We start from the raw sequence: 19,537 nt of genomic DNA on the forward strand, positions 1-19,537 counted from the left end.
TAGCACAGACTGTGGAAATTCCCATTTTTATGTCACCTACTGACTTCTAAACTTTGCATTTTGAAGCCTAAACATTTGCAATTTGGCAGCTACCATTTTATTTTTTAGAGTGATCATATTTAGACAAGAGTTCTGAATAATTTGTTAGCAAACCACATCCACCATACTAAGCACCAGATTAGTCAAACTAAGTAGCAGCATTTCACTCAGCAGCGCTGGGAGGCAGACTTGTTGGGCAGTATGTGAGATTATTCCATAAAAATGATGCAGAAAGTACCAGCACAGTGAAGGGGTTCAGTTCCAAACTATAACTTTAAACCTTAACATTACCCATATGGATAAGTTATTAAGAAAACTAGCCCATTATACAATTGCTATGATGGGAGAAATAAGCCAGAAAAAAAACAAGAACAACAAAAACAGTTTAAAAGAAGAAACATTTGCACCTGGATGTAAACATGTTATTTTCATCTCTAAATTTATATATTTTAAAATAAGAGTCTGTCTCTATTAACTCCAATGGAGGCAGCTTCAAGTGGTAACTAGAGGAACTTCAGCTTTGAGTACTTGTATGCTAGCTTAATCTTTCAGCCCTGCAGGTTGTTGCTTATACACTGAAGCCACTCTCGTGCACTGAAATGTCCTTGGCTTTATCCATGAGCACACAATTTAAAAAACAGTTAAGAACTAGACAGTATTTCAGTGCGTCACATTTGGTTTACACTAAACTTCATTACCTGTGTGCTGCTCCAGGTGAACAAAACAGGAGGCAGAGGGCGGAGCTGGACCAAACCATCTGCTGTCACCACATGGAGGAGGGGAGATATGGTTTTGTCAGGGGTGAGGGAACTCCAGGCCTCAAGGGCCGGTGCCCTGCAGGTTTTAGATGTGTCCTTGATCCAACACAGCTGATTTAAAGGCTAAATTACCTCCTCGACAGGTCTTGAAGTTCTCCAGGGCCCGCTAATGGACTGGACATTTGATTCAGATGTGTTGACCCAGGGTGAGATCTAAAACCTGCAGGACACCGGCACTTGAGGCCTGGAGTTGCCCACCCCTGCTTTATGTACTGAGTTTGGTTATTGGCCCATTTCAGTGCTGAACAGCTCACCTGTAAGTCTCCTTCTTCTCCCATTGTGCTCCATAGTCTCTCACTTTCTGGTAGTGCATATCATGTTGTGAAATCTTCCATTTTCGACAATTTCCCACATAAAATAGGTTTTATTTATTACACTAGAGGTCTTTAAACTGAGGGTCATACAGCCCCCACAGGTGGGGAGAGTAAATATAGAATTAAGAATGAATGAAGTTCAATGAATCCGACTTCTGTGGGGAAAATAAAAGTTTGCAGAAGGACTTGTTTTGGCTGCTCTGCATGCTCTTCTTCACTACATCCATGCATAATGTTTGCGGTCTTCCTCTTTTCCTCCTGCCCTGTCCCTCCTCTTGCTCGACGTCATGTCTTTTTGTCAGTGCACTATGTCCAAACCATTTATCACAGCAGGTCTCTCTACCACCTTGTAAACCTCTGCTCCACTCTTGCTGCCACCCTTCTGTAACAAATTGCTCCAGACACTTGTCTCCACCTACTCCACCCTGTCTGTGCTCTCTTCTTCCCCACTCTCATGCACTGTCAATTGCTTTGGATGCTTGATATATTTTAAACTATCTCGAGCCGATCCATGACGGCCACTCCAATCATAATCAGATTTAAAATCAGGATTTTCAGAAAGAGTTTGAGAAGCAGACCTCTAAATTGTTTAGGTAAGGTAATGGAATATTAAAACATTATTAAAATATTAAAACTCTGGGTGTACGTACGCTTGCCTCAATGATCCATTAAAATCAATCATGGTCTACTTCTAATGACTTCACTGATTTGAAGATGTTTTTTTGTGTGTAATTATTTTATTTAAGCTTATTGAAGCTGATTGCTTCAGTAAATTGCAGCCAAACTGTGTCATCCATTTACTCTCACAAGGGACACGGCGTTAAACTGGTTCGACTTGGGGGTGACAAACACCACTCGGACAAATTTTGATCTATTTTCCTTTTGTTATCCAAATTTATTCCAGATCATCACAGAGCTCTTCTTACTCAGATATTGTGCGCCACATCTGTAATTCAATCTGCCAACAGAGTGCAACTGGTGACCTGTGTGAATATAAAATGACACTTTGCATCTGTTGAGCTTCAAGTGTCAAATCAAATATCTGAAAACGCTTTTAGAAGCTCAGCCTGACTGTAACTGATCTCTCTCTCTCTCTCTCACACTCACACACACACACGTCGAGCAGCTGCTAAATATACCTTTAAGTCGGTGTGCCCTCCACTCAATAATGTGTTGATCCTGGAGACCAGCATAGAAAAAAAGGACTAAATGTTTTATTCAGTTCAGTTCAGTTAGTGTCTGAGGTCATAAACTGCGCTTCATTCAAAGTTTTAAGAATTTTCCTGGACCGACTGAACTTCAGTTCTTGAATTCTAACAGTTGTCAAACAGGGCTGTCAGCTGTCTGCCAACCGGACTTTTGCACTGCTGATGGTCTCAACCTCATTAAGAAGGCAAGAAATACCACAAATGAGGCACAAAGCACAGATGTGAAGTGAAACCATCTCAGGTGACTTCATCATGAAGCTGACTGAGAGATGTTCAAGGGTTTGCAGCGCTGGTAACAAAACAAAGGGCGGCTACTTTCAGGAATCTATAATATAAAACATATTAAGACTTATTTAGGATTTATTTTGTTTGCTCCGTACTTTTGCATGTGTTCGTTCAGTTTTGATGCCTTCAGGAAGAATGTACAATTTAAATATTCATGAAAATAAACTTTTGGTAGTATATTTGTTTGTATTAGGGTCCTGGTACTCAGGTTTCACCTCTCAGTCCAAAATACACACTTATTAGGTTCATTTAGGTTCTCGAACTTTTTCACAGAGACCCCACAACGTTTCTCAGTCCATTACAAAAAAAAGGTTTCAAGTAGACACCGAGCGGTTAAGAAGACGGATGGATGGTCAGAGGCTCAGCCCAAAAAGTCCAGTATTCCACTCGTATTTAACAGATCACCGTATGGCCATCTGTCAGTTATTGTGTCAGTGTTATGAGGCAAAATCCTGTGTGTCTGAGGAGAAGCCCAAATCTTTGAGGACATTTGTTCACATTAAGTTTCTTAACTCTACTTTCAACCACAACTGCGTGCCAAGTCCTGTACGCTGAACCTAATTCTATCCCATCAAACCTAAACCCTGAAACAGACACAAACTTTTAAGAAAATGTTTTTACTCCGATCAGTTTTTCACTTAGTCTTTGGTTTAGACTTATGGCAGAATATCCTTATAGCTGTCCTCGTTTCCAAACTGTAACTTTATGACTGTGATCAGTCTTGTTGTCCTCCTGTGGTCATGTGATGTGTTTAAGAAACATCTAAGAAAAGTAAAGCAGGCTACAGTCCATGTTAAAGGGGATTCAATCAGATGATATTTAACGAAACACACCAGATCTTCAACCAGCAGGACATCAGATTTTCTTTCAAATCCTCTGCTGTACTGCATGCACTGTGGCCATGAAAGCAGCAGGTCTGTTGATCATTATAAATATTCACTGAGGCCTGAACGGCTCAAACACAGTCTGAACTTCCAGGAAGCAGCTGACAAGAAATACTGGATAATCTATGGAGAAAGATGAGCCAGCGGGACGGTGGGAAGGCTCGGCCGTGCGGCTCAAACCAGTTTCTAATGCCAAACGCCCATTTAGACCAACAGCTGCCTTTTTAAGTGTGAAGAGGAGGTGAAGATGCGACACCAAGTTTAGCCACGAGAAAGAAAAAGAATCGACACAAAGTTTGATCTGAATATAATCGTCCTGATGAAGGGCTGTCGGAGTTTCTGTCAGTTTATTGAAGGTTGTGACTGAAACAGAACAAACACATGCAGCAGATCTTAAACCACTGATTGAGGTGGTAACGCTTCAACTTACAGGGTCTGCTTCCAGATCACTTCCAGGAAACATTCCTCAAATTTTATTTGCTTCTGAAAAACCTCCGACTCCTTTAGAATCAGAATGAGAAAGTTTTGACGTTTTCCATTTTACTAAGATCCTGAATTTGATTTTTTCCATTGGGAGAAACAATTTATTCTATTTTTTACAGGAAAGATAGAGTGAAACGTTTCACTGCATCAAAAAACCCACGAGTGATTCTATGTTAATGATATTAAAGTATACGGCCATAAAGTTCAAATTCTTCTTCAAATGGAGGAAAAAAAAAAAAAAGTTAGCCTCACTCATAAAATAGACGACAGAAGCTTTCATAAGAAATTAAAGAACATTTTGTTCATTGTGGGTTTAACAGAAGAAAAAAAAAAATTACTGTAAAAAGAAAAACTCCAGATAAATTGTAGGTGATTAAATAAAACACTTTCATCCATCACCACGAACAGTTTGTTTTACATATTAATATTTAGGGGATCGCTCCTTAACCCATGTCAACAGAGCGGTCACAATATGGTTGAATTCAAACAGAAAATATTTTTCCTTCTGTGACGTCACTCAGACACGCAGCCTTTGAGATTTGGAGACTAAACGCACTTTAATTGCGGTTAAAGGAGAAAAGGCTTCAAAATAGTCCAAGTGGAAATGTGGCAAAATGAGATGAAAGAACAAAATAATGCATTAAAATATCAAAAATGTGATTTTAAAAAGTGCCATTAATTGCAGAATAAACCTCATGAGAATTAAAACGCAAAAACAAAACCCGAGTAAAGTCGTGAAGTGACGCTCGTACATGAGAACGATCAGAAATCGACCCACAGCCAAACGGTAAACTGAGGTGAAAGCTGCGTCCACTTTCCCCCAACAAAAGCCAAGAAACCAGAAGTTCCACATAAACAAGAAAAATGATGATTAAACCTTTTCAGAAAAAAACCTGCTCGTGTTTTTAAAGAGGGATAAGGTGGCGACTCTGATCCATCCTCAAAGATAAACGCACTTTTTCCTTCAAGCAAAGAAAAAAAAATGGTTTCATGATCAGCTGATCATCAGCCCTCCTCCTATCACTAATTTCCTTTTTTTAAGCCTATAAAAACCTGACATATCAAACCCTTTTGCACCACACGGGGTCTTACTGTTGTTGAAATCATCCATGTTTATTGTGACACGTCATTAAAGACACAACAAAAATCTGATCACACCACACAAGCAGAACAGACACGGGTGCCTTTTCTTTTCTTAACATTTTGTAATGAATAACCGAAAGTGGAGCATCAAACAGCTCCAAAATTTAAAGTGTGTGTTCAGCACACGGCTAACAGTGACGAAGAGTTCAGGCAGAGTTCAGGCAAACCAGAAGAAGAAACCAGGGGAGACGCCGGAGTCTTGTTTTGCTCGTAATAAGTGATCTTTGCTGCAGTTCCAAACATTCATATTCACAAGAGTCTCGATGGAAATTACAGTTTAAGAAAGAAGGAAATCTGACGGCACAGACATCCTTTGGACTTTTTTAAGCATGTTTTAAACCAGAATGTGCAGAGAGGACTAAATGCTTTTATTTTGGAATGAAGATGATCTTTTCCTGCAGGGAACAGGATTCATTGTTTGGATTTACTTTGCTCCAAAAATGTTAATCAGGGAATGTCCTCAGAAGAAAACAGTTTATGGAAAGTGAAGGAAAAGGTCAGCTGTTTAAAGGACAACAGAACCCCAAAGCTGGCCTTTAAACAGCAAAGTGGACAGAAGAGAGAAAAACAGAAACACTTCAGAGGTGTAAACAGTGACACAGGAAGTCTGACAGTAAACCGACATTCTTATGTTGGAGCTCAGACAGTCTGATTAACCAATCGCAGCCATTGGTGATGTCAGCTGGCCCAAAAGTCGGTGACATCACATCGCGGAGGTGGAAGCAGAGGCAGCAGACAGTTTACTGAGGACGGTGATGAAGATGAAAGAAGCCGGGAACCGTCGATGTCCTCCTCAGTCTGATTTCTTGTCGCTCTTCGCCTGCGGATAAAATACATAAAAACAGCTGATCGCCATGACAACATGCAGCCAAACCATGTCATGAGCTGCTGTAACTGTAACTGATCTCACACACACGCTAAATATCGCTGTGCCCTCCGCTCCGTGTATCCTGGATAATCCTCGTTTTCAGACCAACGTTAAAGAAAAGAGGACTAAGTATTTTATTTATGGCCTCCAGTGAGTGACTGAGCTCATCAACTCATCAGTAAATGTTTACAGAGGTCAGCGCGAAGGGCCATCTCTCCCATTAACCTCTACAGGACCAGAAACCTCTCTTTTGCAACCTCAGGTATCGCCCCCTGGTGGATAATAGAAGTGAATGCATGTTTAAGCAATGACTCTAAACGAGGGCCGTCAGGGGGCTCTGTGCCTTGGTTCCTGCATGCTTTTGCCTCTTTTTTAAATTCTTGTTTTGGAGATTTTAGTGTGTGTGTGTGTGTGTGTGTGTGTGTGTGTGTGTGTGTGTGTGTGTGTGTGTGTGTGTGTGTGTGTGTGTGTTACCAGGAGTTTGCTGTGCTCTTCCAGCAGTCTGTCGTACTCCACCGTCAGGTTCGCGGACTGCTTCTTCATGGCACGAACGTCGTTGTCCGACTTCTGCAGAGCTGTGAAACAAACAGATTTCTCATTTTCACTCAGATCTCATCTTCTCTGTCTCAGTCTTCCTCCTTTAACTTCTTCTCCTCCTCATCTCTTGTGGATTTTACCTACTGACTGCGTTTCCTCCACCTTACCTTTCTTGGTGGCTTCCAGCTCCTCCTTCAGGCTCTTCACCTCCTCCTTCAGAGTCTTGTTCTCCTCCTGTGGTCCTGGTCCTTTCTTCCCAGCCTCCGGCAGCTCAAGACCAGCCTCACGCAGTTTCTAGAAAAACAAACAATATTTTTAAAAAAAGGAGCCCTTTAACATCTGCCAGATGTTTGCCATTTAAATTCTGGTGCAGATCTGAAAGTCTCCAGAGAGCTGAAAGAAGCCTAATGCATATTTGAAATCTTTCCGTTTGACACAGATAACTCCAAACTTTTGACCCAGTTTGAGTCCAGAGAACCGTTACAGCAACACACCGGCTGTGCACCACTGCTTTATACCACAACTGTGCTCATTGGTCCATACCTGACCTTTTCATTCATCAGGAGCTCGGTCATGGCTGAAGGTTTTGGCAGTGACACATATTTTGTGTTTCCTACTTCGCAGCCTGCATTTAAGGGCTGACCACAGATTCTTGACCACTTTAAAAACTTCTGAAATGCTGACTAACGGAGATTTTGGGAGAACAAGTGAATTTGGAGTTCGTTAGAAAGTGGCGCTTGACTCTTATGAGCCAGACGTTGACTTAATTTAACACTGCCAACAAAAAACAAAACAAATAACAGCAGCTGAAATCTTAACGACCCGTCTGCAGCAAACTGCATTTCCTCCAAACTAGGGGTGGGCGGTATAAACCATATATGGTAGAAACGATATAAATTTGGCCAACGGTAGAGATTTTGACTATACCGCTCTACCATGAGTTGATGGTGTCATCAAGCTGCGGCGGATAAAAACAACATCATCTGCAAATCATGCCGGCGACAGTAATAGCAAAGAGGCAAAGCAGTTCTGGAATACGGGGAAAGCAAAAACTGCGCTTCCTCCACATCCGTACCATTGATTCATTAATGCTGAATTTTCTCGCAGCTGCTCTATTCCCATGTTGTTGCAGTATATGAATGACTAACCTCGTATTGTGGATGAATAATCTCAGTTGTTCTCCTGACTGAAGTTTGGTCCGTGTATAGCATCCTGCTATGCGATTGCATTTGTCCTTGACCACCAGAGACCCTCACGTTAACTTTTATCGCGTGGGAAAAAGTTAGCGTTCATCCTTCAGCTTCACTGTGCTAATGTTATGCTAACGTAGCTGTGTTGCTAGCAATCACGTAGCACATCATTATATACCAGCTAGTACAACTTCAGTAACCCTGCAAACGTCACTGCCGTTTAGTTTTCTGTCTTCATTTATGTTGGAAGTGATAGCAGAGCTGTACGTTTTAATTTTTTTCAGAAATCTCTCAGTCAGAACATGCTATGTCATGTTTAGGTGGAAACTAGCGAGCTAACTTCCTGCTAACTTCTAACTCTGTTAAATTTAATAAATTCTGTTTTCACGGATGCCTGGGTGTTAAACTTCATAGTTACACCTGGTAAAACAGCAACACTGATCATTTTATTAAAGATGAAAGAATTTAGACCGTTTTTAACTCTCAGTGATGCCGCAGAGTTCGTTTGACTTTGGGACCTGAAGCGGACGGAGTTTTGGATTACTCCACAAGCCTCCTGACTATGGTAGCCGTAACGCTCCGGCAATCCATCAAGCGGTGCGCCTTCATAGCTTACCAAAGTTGTACTAAATATTTTTTGATAGATTTCTGTGCACCGTGTACTACATAAAATCGGTTCGAGGTCAGTAAGCACAACCAGATTCCTACATAAGGCACACTGTCGATTTTTGAGAAAATTAAAGGATTTTAAGTGTGCCTTGTAGTGTGGAAAATACGTTATACAGAAGAAAAGAATATATTGCGATATATATCGTTACTGCACATGCTTCAAATTATACCGTGATATGGATTTTAGGCCATATCGCCCAGCCCTACTCCAAACTACTCAAGAACAATAATTCATGCAGGGTGACGTGAGGAAAATCAGCGTTCGTGCTCGTTTAAACATTTTCAAATTTGATTCACGCTGCATTATGAAACCATCACTGTGTGTGTGTGTGTGTGACCAAAGTGGTGGTGACATCTTCAGTTTCCATTTCTGCTGAGGAAGGAACTGGAGTCATGAGGATTACTGGATTTATTTCATTTCATAATTCATTCGATCAGTTTTGTAATTCCTTTTCTTTTTTTTCTTTTTTTTAAAGCAGACTGTGGAAAATCTTCCTGTGACTCGCTGTAAGCTGGAAACAGACAGAACCTAATTGAGAAATATTCAGAGCATCAATAAGTTTGTCAGACCGACGCATTGGCGTGTTCGCTCAGTGTGACGGAGTTAAACAGCTGCTGAGCTTTAGTCCTTTAACTGACGAGGCCATAAACCCTGGTTTCACTGCTCTGAACTGAACCCGATGGCACGATGTCATCAGACCGACGCACCAAAGATCACAGAGCAGCGAGCGGTCGAGTCACAAACCATAAATTTACAGTAAAAGTGAAACACGAGCAGCTTTTTTAAAATGTAGAAACAGATGTAAAAATAAAAAGGCAAGCATTATAGGAGGTTAACAAGGTTATTACAGTGAACTAAACTAGCTGTGACAAAACATTTTAGTTTTAAAAATACACTTTTGAAAAAATTCCAACTGTATCATTATTACTGTTATTATTATAATTATTGTAGGGTCTTGACCTTACAGTATAAAGCGCTTTGAGACAACTGATTTGATGCTATTATAAATCTAATTGAACTGATTTATTTTGTGCCCTTCAATTAAATTAATTTCCTCTCTTGTAATTTTGCTAGTAAGTATTTTTGAGTCATTGACATGACACAGCTTGAGTAAGTTTAGGGTCAAACAGTGCTGTATCTGTCCAGCAGAGCTTTATGTCACAACATCACTGTAAGGAAATACAGTGTTTTCCAGAAGTCTTGAGCCACCTCCCCATTTCTTTATAATCTGCTTCAAAGGAGACAGACGATCTTGTAATATTTTAAAGTGCTATTAGGCAAAGCTCTCCTGGCTTTCTCAAGACCTTTCACATTATGGTCTCAGGAAATTGGCTTTTTTCATTCATTTGTGTCCTTACAATGAATAAATAAATATCAATGTGAAAACCGTAAAAAAGTAGAGGACAAAATAAGAAGCGACAAACCTAAAAGACACTGAACTATACAGAGCAGATGGAGAGGAGCTGGAAGTCTTAAAGAAACAGAAAAAAACCTCCTCATCTGAAACTGTCTCAGTAGATGGACGCTTTCAGGAAGCTGTTCTTAGGAAAGGGGAAACCAGGAGAGAAGGGAGAGGTACTCCAAATTACACAAGCACTGAACTGAGAGTCAGCAAAAACACATCTTATGGAGTAAGGAGTCACATTTTACATTTTTGCTCATCAATATGTACAGAGGAGAGGGGTGCAACAGTGAGCGTCTGCAAGTCTCTGAATGGCAAATCTTCATTTTTCAGCCTCACAATGATCCCAAACAAAGCATAGGGATATTAAAAAAAACACACAACACCATCAGGCAGGGACTGGCCTCCCCAGAGCCTGAACTTCAACATTATTGAAGCAGTGTGGGATCACTCTGACAGCGAACACAGCAGCAGACACCAGCGCCCAAAGAAGCGCTTTGAATGTTTTTCGGGGCGGCTGTGACACATCGACAGCTACATGTATTGGCAGCTAATCAGCTTGTTGCTTATTCTTTCACTCACTGCCTGTGGGAACAGCCCTTTCTCTCCTGTATTCGGGTACAGCACATTAACATTGAGACTGCTGGCAGGAGTGTGCTACAGCCCTCCTCTGTGTCTCTGTGCCAGGCTTTGCCCTCATAGATTATCTCTACAAGAATGTGACCTCCTGCAGCTCCTCTCAGCTCAGGACTCCCTCTAAAAAATTCTGTCAGTGGGAAAGGATAAAAGCTTTTAATCTGCTGCTACAAACAAAAGCAGGAATGCAACGCTCTGAGGACTTTTGGCAATTTCTTCCTCTCGTGTTTGATAAACACCGACCTTGAACTCTTTGCTGAGTTAATTCTTTGTCTACACCAAACCAAAGACAAAATAACTCAAAATAGGTTTCTTTTTTTAAAGAAAATCCTGCCTGCTTCATGGACCCACAGGGAAAAAAAAGATCTTACAGAGCAAATAAATGATCTCAGATCTGCAATTTCGACATTAGTTAGTAGTTAGAAGTCCCTCTGCGTAATTACATGGAGCAGAGCAGGTGCCCAGGATCATCTTACTGGCCTTTACAGTAACACACACACACACACACACACACACACACACACACACACACACACACACACACACACACACACACACACACACACACACACACAAACACACACACTCTTGTTTTGATATCTTAGTGAGGACATCTCATTGATTCTTTCCTTAGTCGCTTACCCTAACCACCAACCTAAACCTAACCCTTAGCCTGACCTACCTAACCATAACCTAATTGTAACCCTGTCACTAAAGCCACATTGAGTTTCAAAAATGCCGGGCACTTTTGTCCTCATAAGTGAACGTTGGTCCCCACAAGTAACGCAACATTACAGTTTTCAGTCCTCACAAAGACATCTAAACAGGCACACACACACACACACACACACACACCTCCCTCAGTGTAAACTGTGACCTGTGTAACTGTGTTTGCAGTAAAGTGACTCCACCCTGACAAATCAGTGAGTGCTGCACGACCACTTGCGTCTTCCTGTAACTCCACGTGTACGTTTGACCTTTGGGGCTACACACACACACACACACACACACACACACACACACACACACACGCGCTGGGTCTTAAGAGAAGACTCCTTGGAGCAAAACATCCTAACAAAAAAAAGAAAAAAAAGACGACCACAGCTCGTTATGAAATCTGAGAATCTCCTGTGGCCTACTCAAACCTGTGAACACATGAGCATAACATCAAGTTTTTACTTATTAGTGTTGTCACCGATTCATTTAAACTTTTTTGTATTACTGACTCTTAGATGAGTTTAAGATTTAAAAAAAAAGGCCAGAATCAAAGTATAACATATCATTTTTAAATATCACTGCTGTCTTATTGTTTTTAACATTATGACTTCCCTAAGCCCATTACAACAGTACACTTTGGAAATGAAAATGAGATGAATTAGTTTTCACTCCGACGAGCATCTGACACTTTCTGATCACAGTCACTGAGAAAGAAGGCATAAAAGACAAAAGACGGGACCACTTCAACATCAACACTCTGACTGCAATTAGCAGAAGGGAGGCTTACAGCTGCTTGTGTCAATCACAGCAGTTTCACCACTTCCAACATGACGGTTTATTTAAAACAAACAAACAAACAGACAGAGTTATGAAAGAAGAAACCTGTCCCCTTTGGCCAAAACTGCGTCTGCAGCACTTCTCTGTTTCTGCTGTAAAGCTGGACACTTTAATATAGGGCTGTATGGGGAGGACTGACTTACTTCTACAGCCTGCCTCGAGTGGTTATTTACGGAACTGCAGTCATTGCCATAAAGAACATTTATGCTCAATGAGGGCAATTCTCAGCCCACGTCATATATTTAAAAACTCAATAATTTACATTGGAATACTTTTTAAAAAAATCTTAAAATATGCATTTTCTCTTATTTTACTATTACCTATTGCACAGCTGCCAGAAAGCTGAACTTTGCCTCTCTGGTTGATGAGATCAATCAGCGTGTTGTTGGGAAACATTCAAGGGAGTTTATAAAATCCTTGTTGAGTCACTGAGAAAAATCCCCGCTGCCGCCAAATATTCCTGAAATGTCGAACGTGTAAACACATTCATGGAAACCAAACCCAGAGATGAAGTGGGGTTTGATGAAATAACGTCAGGACCCTTTACCACAGTTTACACACTGCCAAAGTTTCAACCTCGGGAACGTTGCTTTGGATGGACAGTTTGTCCGTTCCTCACCTTGGGACACGGTAAATGAAACAATGTCAAACATGGATTGTGTGTGTGTGTGTGTGTGTGTGTGTGTGTGTGTGCGTGCGTGCGTGCGTGCGCGCGGGGGGGAATACGAAGCACAACACAGTATAAGCGCGAACAGCACCTGATAAACTCTTATTATCAATCATTGAGGTTTCTGCCAGAAAACCTATTAGAACCGGCTACTGTGATAGCGAACCAGGATGGGATTCAATTTAATAATGCACAAAGTGAGCTAGCACCCCTATCTGTCCAGAACTAACAAACTCCTGTCTAAACCTAACCCTGCACCACTCCACTATTTCAAAACTCAGATTTAGTCTTTCAAAGACTTTTCAAGAATTAAAACGATGTGAATATACCACTTTAACCAGACAGCTGGTTTACCCTTTGCTTTAAATGCTTAACAGCTACAACTTTAACTTGGTTACATCTTATTAAACTAACACGAGTCAAATTCAATGTTAGTGATTAACATTTTTTGTTATTAGTCAGCTCTACTGTGTATCATCATGACTCAAGCAGGACACTCAGTGAGCGGCACATTTCTCTTTAACAAACAACATCTACAGCGTCTGTGCTGCAGACCTACTACATGCTAGTTAATCTGCAAGTGAAGCTGCAGTGAGCAGCTAACTCAGGGGTGGGGGAAGTCCAGGCCTCAAGGTTTTAGATCTCACCCCAGGTCAACACACCAGAATCAAATGATTAGTTCATTACCAGGCTTCTGGAGAACTTCAAGACATGTTGAGGAGGTCATTTAGCCATTTAAATCAGCTGTGTTGGATCAAGGACACATCTAAAACCTGCAGGACATCAGAACTTGAGGCCTGGAGTCCCCGCACCCCTGCACTAACTGAACAGTAGAAGGGACCACAGTTACTGTTAGCTGAGCACCCTCTAGTGTTCCTGTCTTGTAACTACATCTCAAACTAAACGTGTGATCAAAAATAAACATCTGATAGAAAAGAGACACTGCAAAAATGCTAAAAACATTTTCAGGGTCAGCATTTCTGTCTTAGCAGCAGTTTTAGCAAAGACTTCGATAACCTCAGCTGTTCTGGGGTCGGGGCACAGAGCCTTCCAGCTTGTCCTGGGCCACCTCCGGCTGAACACGCCTAAAATGCCTCACTTAGTAGGCATTAGGGCTGGGCCATATTATACCGTTCACGGTAATACCGGTATAATGTTAGGCAACGATAGGAAAATGAAATATCGCGATAGAATGGGAGTAAAACGCGCATGCGCAGTGCCTTTGTTTTCATACGCACATGGCCGATTGTTGAGTGAAACAAATGAACCAGAATTGGTTTGTAAAAATGGTGCAACTTCAGTGATGTGGAACTGGTTTGGTGTTTGTCCTTCAGATACACGACAAAGCACATTTTTTTGCAGAACATGCAAGCGGCCGTCGTTATTGTCGTATTTGTCGGACTAAGATGCTCTTAAATCTGGGAGTAATCTGGGTCCTAAACTCCGTATGCTTCAGGTCAAACAACACTGCAGCATCACTGAGAGTTTAAAAACTGTCTAAATTCTTTCATCTTTAATAAAACGATCAGCATTGCTGCTTTACCAGGTGTAACTATAAAGTTTAACTTCCAGGCATCCATGAAAACAAAAGTTATTACATTTAACGGAGTTAGAAGTTAGCAGGAAGCTAGCGGAAGTTAGCTCGCTAGTTTCGCTAGTTACCCAAGCATGATATAGCATGTTCTGACTGAGAGATTTCTGAAAAAAAATCAAACGTACAGCTCTGCTATCACTTCCAACATAAATGAAGACGGGAAACTAAACAGCAGTGACGTTTGTAGGGTTACTGAAGTTGGGCTAGCTGCTATATAATGATGCGCTACGTGATCGCTAGCGACACAGCTATGTTAGCATAACATAAACAGTGAAGCTGGAGGACGAACACTAACACTTTTCCACTTATAAAAGTTAACGTGCCTGATAGTTAGAGACAAATGCAATCGCATGGCAGGATGCTGTAAACGGACCAAACTTCAGTCAGGAGAACAACTGAGATAATCCATAACAACTGAGATAATCCATCCACAATAGAAGGTTAGTCATTAATATACTGCAACAACATGGGAATAGAGCAGCTGCCAGAGAATTCAACATTAATGAATCAATGGTACAGAAGTGGAGGAAGCAAGAAGAATGAGTTTAATAAAGTTTGATTTATCTGACTGCCTTGTTTCGCTTAATGTGCCTTATAATCCCGTGCACCTTATGGTCCGAAAAATGCGTACTGCACACTGCAGTTTAATGTTGCAAAGCACCTCTTTTTAACTTCAGTGGATATTATACATGGTTATGCTCAGGATATGTCAGCCCATTTCTACTGGAAATGCCTTTTGGTTAAACTTTCAGCAAGGAATTTGCATTTGCACTGTTACATTTTTATAAAGTTTTAATGTACATAAAAACCAGCTTCTTGTTTAAGTGAAAATAAATGGAAGGTTGTCTTTTTGCGCTAGTAATGTTGTGGAGTTGTATTTTGTCTCGCATCAATTATATCGTCGGTTATATCGTTATCGCAAATTTTCAAATATATATCGTGATAAATATTTTTGGCCATATCGCCCTGCTCTAGTAGGCATCCTTGTCAGGTGACCAAGGAGCAGCAGATCTACTCTGAGCTCTTTACACTTTCTCTAGAGAGGAAACTGAAAGCCAGCAGCTGATGTTTTACTGAGAGAACCTGTATCCCGGGGCGATCGTGGCTCAAGAGTTGGGAGTTCGCCTTGTAATGTTACATCCACTGAGGTTGTGGCCCGAGAGGCCTAAGGACACACTAGCAGGAAATAAATCCCATAATGCCTGCAGGGATACGTGTTGCCTTATTGTGAAGCAGGAAGGAGAAAACAAAAAATTCAGGGCTCATTTCTGAGATTTACAGCACAAAATCTGCCATGCTGGTGCAGAAAAGCAAAGAGATTTGGTGCCTTGTACAAATCGGCGTGGTGACTCAAACTGAACTCTGAATGTGCTGAATCAATTTCCAGATGAAGGATGACGCTTCCAGTCATGAGCATGTGGTGTTTGCATCAAACAGGAGTGCAACTAGAGAAATCAGCACAAAGAGGATGCACTAGAGCAAGAACACATTGAAACTAACATGCAGGATAAAATTTAACTGTCAGGGCTGGGATGGAAAATGGAAAAGCAGCTGAGATAAGCCAAACTGCAGCTTCTCAGCCGTATAAAACAATAACTGGCTCACAAGACAAAGTTTAAACTCCAAAGAAGAGAAGCAAACAGTCTCCTGCACAAAAATGCTCCACCGCAACCACTTCAAGAAACCCAGGAGTCATTTTTATTAAGTTATGGCTCCTGTGGGGTCTGCCTCTCAATCACACAGACCTAAAAATACTGCCTTTTCCCGTCTCTGAGCGGCACCCAAAATTTTTTAATTGTTGTAGTTGCTTTTAGAGTATCTTGCTCTATAAAATGTGCCTGGCATGCTGTGTCTGTTCTTCCAAAACTCAGGACTGAAACTTGGGAATCCGCTTCTTCCAGTCTGGAGTTTCTGCAGAACAGTGAAGCTGGATGGAGTTTTATTATGAAAGACATCTCTTCCAGAAACAGCCAATCCTCAACCACAGAACAGAACCATTTTTACCAAATATCACCATGACGGCAGTGTAGGGATGGGTACCGGTATCCGGTGCCATGATGGCACCGGGTCTGACATAAACGGTAGTAACCAGACCGAAAAGCAGCGCACATTTCGGTGCTTTTTTTCGGTGCTTTTTTTCCCCTGAACTGTGATACACTTTAGATTCTAGCCAATCATTTTACGTTTCCGAGGATAGTAGGCGGGCCCAGGTACGTACGTTCTTTTAGAGCAGAGCTACAGATTAAAAACGCCCAAGGCGAAGCGGTCAAAGTCTGGCTGTACTTCATAGCAAAAGATGCAAACTCAGCAGCAACAAGTGCTTTAAGCTGATACTGTGATACTGTCAAAGGAGGTAACACCTCGAATCTGATGAAACACCTGGCGACGGTGTAATTTACGTTGAGTAGGCTAACCACGTTATTACATTAATGCATGTAAGGTGAACTAGCAAACACCGTCGTAGTTACATGCGGCTGTCTTCTTGTTTGATGGCAGATGCTCCCTTCACCCTGGCCAAAAAGGCTAAAATGACCAAAGAAAAAGTGGAAAACAGTTAAACATGAGAGGTTTTGGACAAAGTTTGTGTTTTTTCCATTGTTTAAGCACTGCTTCCAGCCAAGAGTGATACCATATATGCCCCATAGCTGCAGAAAAGGCTAACATTGTTATCTTTTTACAAAAAAACCAGCTGAACATGAGAGGTTTTTGGACCAATTTTGTGTTCTCCATTCTTTAAGTACCGGTTTGAGCACAGTTTAAGCACCGGCACCGTTTCAAAAGTACCGGTTTGGCACCGGTATCGGATAAAACCTAAACGATACCCATCCCTACGGCAGTGTGACCCATGACCTCTGACGACTGGTTTTCTACCAGCAGAACTTGAAAAGCTCAAAACTCTGTGTGCGTGTTTTTTTCACCTCTTGCAACATCTCGTTGTCCTCCATGTATTTCTTGGCGGCATTGCTGGCGCCCTCCGCCTGCTTCTTGAAGGCTTCGTTGGAGGCCATGAGTGAAGCCTGCTGGGAGAGCAGAGTGGCCAGGCGACGCAGCAACCTGCAACAGACAAAACATCAGTATGTGATCACACTAAACAGACTGCTTATCAGCCTCCTTTAATTTGATAAACGTTTCAGCATCACCTGAAACTCATCAGTAAACATCCTGGAGAGTGGGCAGTACCCACAGGAGAACCATTAAATATCTTCCAAATGAACGAGCTTTGAATTTTGTGAATTCCAGCCATCGAGTATCCAAAACTAGTGATCTGTTTTACAAAACATCTACCACAAGATATTCCTGGTAAAGAGGGGCAGCAGATTCCAGGGGTTCATTTATATTTTCCACAGAAAAATTACATAAATGCTGAATTACTTAAAAACAGAGTTGCCTAGTATATCTGCAGGTATCTTTTAAAGAGGAATAGTAAACCATGCATGAGGTCATCTGACCGCAGCTTCTGAACAGAAGCAACAACGCAGTAAAGAGATTTTGAAATCATCAGATCAGGATCACCATGTTCCCAGTAAAGAGGTCCGGGATTATGACATCACAAAGTCAGGAGTCGCTTCACGCATGGATACATGTATAGTAACACACTGTGACCCCTGACATTTCCCCGCGTGCTGTGTGAGGCGTTCGTGCTGTGTGTGGCGTCGACAGGCGGTGATGTAATTGTAGCTCACTGTGGGTGGAGGGCGGGCGGGTACACTGAATATCTGCCCCCATTCATGTAAGTTGTGGGAGAGAATCACTGAGCTGCAGCTTTGGATTAAAGGAGTAGTCCAGAGTTTATTCTGAGCGGGCTGGAAAGTTTCAGAGCACTTCTGCCAACATAGTTATCAGACAGAAAAATAAAATGAAAGTATGAACCGTGCGTTTCCTCTCAGCTCACATCAGACTCCAGACTCTGAGACTTTTGATGTGAAAAGATCCCCACCTGCTCCATCTTTGGTTGTGGACAAAATGACACGTATTGAGATGCTTTTAGTGCACATACAGTAGGTTAACAAGCAGACAGTTTAGCATTTGATTTTAATTGAAATAGTATTTTCTACTTTTGCTTTTAATTCATTTTTTTTAAGTCTTCACAACAGTTTGCCTAGTTTCAGTGTTTTTGTTATGAATAACCTATTTGAATGAAACATTAAACACAGGAATGTAAAATCAGGCTTCTCCTGCAGAGATGAGTAACAGGACGCTGAAATTTGAAGCTGACTTCACTCTGTAAAAAACCTGCAGATGTGAAGCTTGCTGGGGGTAAATTTACCACCTCGGTGAGCAGTTACCTCGTGGCTGCTGGTTCCCCATCATGTGAGGCTGAAGCCATGTGCCAGTTGTAAATATCTCATTGGTGATGCATTCAGGAACATTCTGACAAACAGCAGAAACCAGCAGGTTCTGTCTGTGCAGTTTGACTCACACTCAACCTGCAGCTATTTTCAGGGTGTAAAACTTCCCCAGCAACACACAGCGCTGACAAAATGTCAAATACACACTGACCAGTTTCTGTGAGCTGCAAAAGTGACCCAATACACATTCACTCTGATCGATTATGCCCAAAAAACAGTCTCACTATTATTTAGGGCTGCCACAAACGATTATTTTGATAGTCGACTAGTCACTGATTATTTTTGCGATTAGTTGACTAATCAGATCATCATCCATTGTACGTAAAACTACAGCTTATTGCACCAGCAGCATCTGCTCTTATATAACTATCATTAGCTTACAGCTTTAAGCTTTTAAGGTGCTAACTAAAAATAAAGACAAGATGATAGTTTATTAAATTTTAATGAAATTTGCAGATTGTTTCGGTGAAGTTTAATAAACTCCTTGCTATCTAAAATATAACAGGACACCGGAGTATATTCTCCAGCATCTCACACTTCTGATAATCAGCTGTCTGCTTGACGTTTATTCAGCTGTGTAAAAACTATAACTTTAATCTCAGCCAAACCGATTTACTCAGGAACAAATAAAATACTAAAAAAAAAAAAAAAAGCCAAACAACATTTTTAATTTATCTAAGTGACTCATATGTTTAACCTGAGTAGCGAAAGACAGCGGTGGGTTTGAAAACAATTTGCCGGGAGTCCGGTGTTCTCACCGCGCTAGTGACCTAGCCCCCGGCTCGCTATCGAGCTAGTGGGTAACAGACGTCTCCGAAAACGTCGGAGCGCTTTTGAAAATATGTGGTGTCCTGATAAACTGAGCCGATATTTGAGGTTTACACAGCTACATTCTC

General features: G+C 41.4%; 1 protein-coding gene across 1 annotated transcript in view; it reads right to left on the minus strand.

Annotated features, from left to right (window-relative positions):
* Positions 1–5,123: 5,123 nt before the first annotated feature.
* Positions 5,124–19,537, minus strand: part of bcap31 (B cell receptor associated protein 31) — a 28,538-nt gene continuing 14,124 nt past the window's right edge. The window contains exons 5-8 of the mRNA XM_080900148.1: positions 17,211–17,346; positions 6,747–6,873; positions 6,517–6,617; positions 5,124–5,994 (exon numbers count right to left, since the gene is read on the minus strand). Coding sequence (XP_080756274.1) covers positions 5,968–5,994; positions 6,517–6,617; positions 6,747–6,873; positions 17,211–17,346 — 391 coding nt within the window. The 3' untranslated portion in view covers positions 5,124–5,967. The remainder of the gene's footprint in view (positions 5,995–6,516; positions 6,618–6,746; positions 6,874–17,210; positions 17,347–19,537) is intronic.

The sequence above is a fragment of the Rhamphochromis sp. 'chilingali' genome, assembly GCF_963969265.1.
Source record: "Rhamphochromis sp. 'chilingali' genome assembly, chromosome: 12".
Lineage (NCBI taxonomy): Eukaryota > Metazoa > Chordata > Actinopteri > Cichliformes > Cichlidae > Rhamphochromis > Rhamphochromis sp. 'chilingali'.